Source organism: Nicotiana attenuata, chromosome 6, assembly GCF_001879085.1.
Source record: "Nicotiana attenuata strain UT chromosome 6, NIATTr2, whole genome shotgun sequence".
In the NCBI taxonomy this organism is placed as follows: Eukaryota; Viridiplantae; Streptophyta; class Magnoliopsida; order Solanales; family Solanaceae; genus Nicotiana; species Nicotiana attenuata.
Genome location: NC_031994.1, coordinates 76,198,676 through 76,205,024, shown reverse-complemented (window position 1 = coordinate 76,205,024; position 6,349 = coordinate 76,198,676). Strand labels below are relative to the sequence as shown.

At 44.4% G+C, this 6,349-nt stretch overlaps 1 protein-coding gene across 1 annotated transcript; it reads left to right on the top strand.

Moving 5' to 3' along the window:
- LOC109227999 lies at positions 526-4,690 on the top strand. The gene is made up of 2 exons (XM_019393187.1): positions 526-3,114; positions 4,463-4,690. Exons 1-2 carry the CDS (start codon positions 526-528, stop codon positions 4,688-4,690), a joined length of 2,817 nt encoding a protein of 938 aa, XP_019248732.1.

The window sequence follows — 6,349 nt, the reverse complement described above, 5'->3', positions numbered from 1 at the left end:
TGAGCCACCATCTCATGCTTATGATGGCCAATACTATTATCCAAATATGGCTTTCAGGGTCTCGGCTCCATACAATCAGACTCCTCAATACGAGTCACCAGTGGAAAATGAAAAGCCTGCCACGACGGTTGAGCCAGATGAGATGGCCAGGAAAATGAAAAGTCTTGAACAGAATATAAAGAACATACAGGGACTAGTTGGTCACAAAAGTGTTTCATTCAGTGATCTATGCATGTTCCCTCACATCCATTTGCCACGAGGGTTCGAGACCCTAAAATTTGAGAAATATGATGGACACGGCGACCCTATCGCCCACTTAAAAGGTACTGCAACCAGCTAGGGTGCAGGAGGAAAAGAAGAGTTGCTGATGGCTTATTTTGGGGAAAGCCTTTTGGGTGTAGCTTCCGAATGGTTATTGACCAAGATATCTCTCACTGGCATGTTTGGGATGACATGGCGGAGGCCTTCGTCAAACAATTTTAGTACAACATTGATATTGCGTCGGATTGTAATTCCTTGTCCAATATGAAGAAGAAGCCGACCAAAAGCTTTAGGGAGTATGTCATCAAGTGGAGGGAGCAAGTGGCTAGAGTTAAGCCACCAATGGATAACCATGAGTTGATCACTGTTTTTCTAGAGGCTCAAGAGCCTGATTATTTCCAAAACATGATGTCCGCAATGGGCAGACCTTTTGCAGAAGCAATCAAGATAGGGGAAATGGTCGAAAATGGCCTCAAGACTGGCAGAATTGTAAGTCAAGCTGCTCTCAAAGCCACCACTCGGGTGATCCAAAATGGCTCAGGAAGTATGGCAAATAGAAAGAAAAGAGATGAAGGGTCCATGATGACTTCGGGATCCAGAGAAGTTCAAAGAGGGGCATCACACCCTTATGTGCAAATTCAGCAGGGGCAATCCAACTACCCTCAACATTATTATCCCCCGCCAATTCCTCAATACTCCGTGGGCCCACCACAGTATGCAGTGTTTAATGCTCAATCCTACACTCGGCCTCCCAATCAGCAGGTACGGGCACCAGCTCCAAGGATCCCCCGACCTCAGCAGCAAAATTTTTGGGCACCCTACAATGCTCGTCCCAGGCAGGATTATGGTCGAGAGCAGAGGCCGGCGGAAAAATTCACTCCATTGGCTGAATCATACTCTAGTCTATTCCAGAAGCTGAAGCAAATGGGCGTGATTGGACCCATCGCTCCCCACCATATGCATCCTGATTCACATGGATTTCAAGCAAATGCTAGATGTGAATATCATTCAGGTGCCCCGGGGCATAGCACTGATGACTGTTGGACTCTGAAAAGAGCCATAGAGAGACTCATTTCTGAAAAACTGATTGTAGTGACGAATGGCGAGGACCCTCCTAATGTGACAAACAACCTGTTGCCAGCACACAATGATGTTCATTTTGTGGGAATGATTGGTCGAGATCAAGAATACAAGCCGCTCGGTCGAGCAGAAATGACAGTGGGTGCAATTCAAGAAGGAACAGGTCTAGAAGTAAGTCCAAGCCGAGATGTGCCGTTGATTGTGAAAGGCGCCCCGAGCTCAGAAAAGGTAACTTTATTTGTTCCCAAGGTCTCGAGGTTGGAAGTTCACTCCAATGATCCAAGCCCAAGGTTATATGTACTTGGAGGCCACCCCGTCACAAGGCAAAATCAGGGAGGTACGAAAGGTATAACAGAGCCGATCATAATCAAACCTGTCGTGCAACCCCCTGTGACAAACACGAAAACCACTCCTTGGAACTACAACAAAACTGTGATGACCTACAAAGGCAAGGAAATCATAGAGGAAGTGGGGGAAACTGGAGGTTTGACTCGATCGGGGAGATGTTACTCTCCAGAAGAGTTGAGGAAGGCCAAGCAAATCAGAGAAGGCCAATTGCCAATAAAGGAACCAGTCACTAAAGCAGAGGCGGAAGAGTTTTTGAAAAAGATGAAAGTTCAGGATTACTCAATCATCGACCAGCTGAGAAAGACTCCTGCCCAAATCTCTCTACTATCTCTGCTCATACATTCCAAAGAGCATGCCCGTGTACTAATCAAGATCCTGAACGAGGCACATGTCTCAGAGGAGACCACAGTGAATCAGTTAGAGAAGATGGCCAACAGATTTTTCGAGGTGAACAAAATCTCCTTTACTGATGATAAACTTCCCGATGAGGGAGCCGGGCACAATAGGGCTTTGCACTTGATGGTGAAATGTGAGGGGCATTATGTAAAGCGAGTCATGGTTGATGGAGGCTCAAGTGTAGATGTATGCCCTCTCTCTACCTTGCAAAGCATGAAGATCAATACAGACAGAATCCGACCCAGCAATGTTCGCATCCGGGCTTTTGATGGCTCAGCGAGAGATACCATTGGGGAGATCAACCTCACCATGACGATTGGGCCGGTTGACTTTGAGATTGTCTTCCAAGTAGTGGACATGGTCACTTCTTATAACTTTCTTATTGGAAGGCCATGGGTCCATACGGCCCGAGCTGTGCCATCCACCTTGCATCAAATGCTCAAATTCGAAAATGACAGGCAAGAAATTATTGTTCACGGGGAAGACGAGTCTTCCATATATAAAGACCCATTAATCCCCTGTATTGAGGCCAAGGAAGGGTATGAGTCCATTGTCTATCAGGCTTTTGAAGTGGTTGTTGTGGACCATGTTGAGGAAGGAAAGCCCATTCTGCATCCTCGTCTTTCCGCCACATCTGTAATGGTGGCTGCAGTTATGATGAGACAAGGTTATAAGCCAGGAAAAGGCTTGGGGGCATCATTGCAAGGAATTTCGGAGCCTATTTCTCCGTTCGGTAACCAGGGTACTTTTGGATTGGGCTTCAAGCCAACACAAGCAGACGAAAACAAAGCCAAACACCGCAAAAAGCATGGATGGGTCTTGCAACAGCCTATCCCTCATATTTTCTACACTTTTGTCAAGCCACGACTCCGAGAGGGTCAAAATTCCTCGGCGCATGCAAACATTGATGGAATTTTCCATGGCCTCAGCCAGATGTTTTCTGAAGTGAATATGATCCAGGCTGGTGAAGGCACTAGTCGTGCCGATATGCAACTAATTGACCCAGACACCATGCTCACCAACTGGGAAGCAACTCCTCTCCCCACAAGGAAGGAGTCTTGGTAGTTTGCTTTTGCAGCTTCTTTTTTGTATTTTGGGTTACTTTCAGGGTTGTAATCCAAACATCTCAGTATGATTGTTTTGTTTTGACGTTAACCCTTCTATCCTTTCGAATTCAATGAAATGCAGTTCAGTTTCCTGTTAAGTTTTCTATCTTTTCCTTTTCCTAATTCCTGTCATTTTATTTCCATTTCAGTTTTGTTAATGCTGGCTTTAATAACATGACATGCATGCGGAATTCACGCCCAGATCTTAAAAAGCTGTCTAATATCGAAATAATGCATCAAGAGGTTGAATATGATGAAGATGAGGTTGTTGAGGAAATAAAAAGAGAGTTGGAACAATTTGAAAACAAGCCTAAGCCCAACCTCAATGAAACTGAGCCGATTAATATCGGAAGTCCTGAAGAAGTTAGAGAAACGAAGATAAGCATTCACACTGAACAAAAAACCAGAGATGCCTTGATTCAACTTTTATTTGAATACAAAGATGTGTTTGCTTGGTCTTACGATGATATGCCGGGTTTAAGTGCTGATCTAGTGGTTCATAAACATCCTACGTACCCTGGTTTTCCACCAGTCCAACAAAAGCAACGAAAATTTAAAACAGACATGAGTGACAAAATCAAAGAGGAAATAATGAAGCAATTGAGCGCCAATGTGGTCAGAATTGTCCGATACACCACCTGGGTGGCAAATGTTGTGCCTGTGCCAAAGAAGGATGGAAAAATCAGAGTCTGTGTTGACTATAGGGACTTGAACAAAGCAAGTCCAAAAGATAATTTTCCTTTTCCAAATATCCACATTCTTGTAGATAATTGCGCAAAGCATGAAATACAATCGTTCGTGGATTCTACCCTGGGTACCACAAAATTCTAATGGATGAGGATGACGCAGAAAAGACCGCTTTCACCACTCCATGGGGTACTTATTGTTACAGGGTCATGCCATTCGGTTTAAAGAATGCAGGGGAAACTTACATGAGGGCCATGACCACTATTTTTCACGACATGATGCACAAAGAGATTGAAGTATATGACGATAATGTCATCATAAAATCAAAGACACAAGCTGATCACGTGCGCGATTTGAAATATTTCTTCGAACGGCTTCAAAGGTATGACCTTAAGCTTAATCCAGCCAAGTGTGCATTTGGGGTTCCATCTGGGAAAGTCCTCGGTTTTATAGTCAGCCGGAGAGGCATCTAATTGGATCCATCTAAGATAAAGTCCATTCGAGATCTGCCACCCCCGAAGAATAAAAAGGAAGTCATGAGTTTTCTCGGGAGGTTGAACTACATTAGTAGGTTTGTTGCTCAGCTCACAACCACGTGCGAGCCCATTTTTAAGTTGCTGAAAAAGGATGCCGCTATCAAGTGGACGGACGATTGCCAAAAAGCTTTTGACAGGATTAAAGATTATCTGTCGAAACCCCTTGTACTGGTCCCACCTGAACCTGGTAGGCCTTTGTTTTTATATCTATCAGTGATGGATAATTCCTTTGAATGCGTGCTGGAGCAATATGATGCGACAGGCAAAAAGAAATAGGCAATCTATTATTTGAGCAAGAAGTTCACCTATTATGAGGTTAAGTACACCCTTTTAGAAAGGACATGTTGTGCCTTGACTTGGGTCGCTCAGAAGCTGAGACATTTTCTTTTGGCCTACACTACTTACCTCATATCTAGAATGGATCCTTTGAATACATCTTCCAAAAGCCAATGCCCACTGGCAGGCTCGCAAAATGGCAAATCCTGCTCACAGAGTTCGACATCGTCTATGTCGCTCGCACCTCGATGAAAGCACAGGCTTTGGCAAATCATTTGGCAGAGAATCCAGTTGATGATGAATACAAGCCACTTAGCACATACTTCCCGGACGAAGAGGTCAACTCAATAGAGGAAGTAGTTCCAGACGATCACCCTGTATGGAAAATGTATTTTGATGGGGCTGTCAATATCAAAGGAGTTGGTATCGGGGCAATCCTCATCTCACCTATTGGACATCATTACCCTGCAACGCCCGACTTCGGTTCTTCTCTACCAATAATACAGCAGAATCCGAAGCTTGTATCATGGGTCTGAAAATGGCCATCGATCTGGATGTGCATGAACTATTGGTTATGGGAGATTTTGACTTGCTTATCCGGCAAGCCCAAGGCGAATGGGAGACTCGAGACATCAAGCTTATTCCATACAGACAATGTGTGCAAGACTTGAGCAAAAGATTCAAATCCATCGAGTTCAGGTACATTCCCAGGTTTCACAACGAGCTAGCCGATGCCTTGGCTACTTTAGCCTCGATGCTCCCTTATCCAGGCAACACTCATATTGATCCACTAGAAATCCAAGTTCGGAATCAACACTGCAATACAATTGAGACAGAACCAGATGGTGAACCATGGTATCATGACATAAAACGATTCCTGAAAATAAGAGAATATCCAGAGCATTCCAAGGTAGATCAAAAAAGAACTATAAGGCGGCTCGCCAGTGGTTTCTTCTTGAGTGGGGAAATTCTGTACAAGAGGACCCCAGATTTAAACTTGTTGAGATGCATAGATGCTATAGAAGCGGAGCGGATCATGAGTGAAGTGCATTCGGGGGTATGCGGACCTCACATGAATGGATATGTTTTGGCGAAGAAGATTCTGCGGGCAGGGTATTATTGGCATACTATGGAGCGAGATTGCTTCAGATTTGTTCGCAAGTGTCACCAATGCCAGATTCATGGTGACCTAATTCACTCGCCTCCTTCGAAGTTGCATCCCATGTCCTCTCTTTGGCCTTTCATTGCTTGGGGAATGGATGTTATTGGGCCAATCGAGCCAAAGGCTTCAAATGGGCATAGATTCATTTTGGTTGCAATAGATTACTTCACCAAGTGGGTGGAGGCCGTCACTATCAAAGCAGTCACCAAAAAAGCAGTGGTAGACTTTGTTCATTCCAACATCATCTGTCGCTTTGGTATCCCAAAGACCATTATCACTGACAATGCATCCAATCTAAATAGTCATTTGATGAAGGAGGTATGCGAACAATTTAAAATCATGCATCGCCATTCTACCCCTTACCGGCCAAAAGCTAATGGAGCCGTTGAAGCGGAGAACAAGAACATCAAGAATATTCTTAGGAAGATGATCCAAGGTTCCAGGCAATGGCATGAAAAGTTGCCTTTTGCTCTTTTGGGATACTGCACGAGTGTTCG

Bases quoted from the DNA above. Each gene is read 5' to 3' on its own strand.
- LOC109227999 (XM_019393187.1), top strand. From the start codon at position 526: ATGAAGAAGAAGCCGACCAAAAGCTTTAGGGAGTATGTCATCAAGTGG. The intron at 3,115-4,462 runs GCAACTCCTCTC...TTTGTTGCTCAG, and splicing joins CCATGCTCACCAACTGGGAA to CTCACAACCACGTGCGAGCC.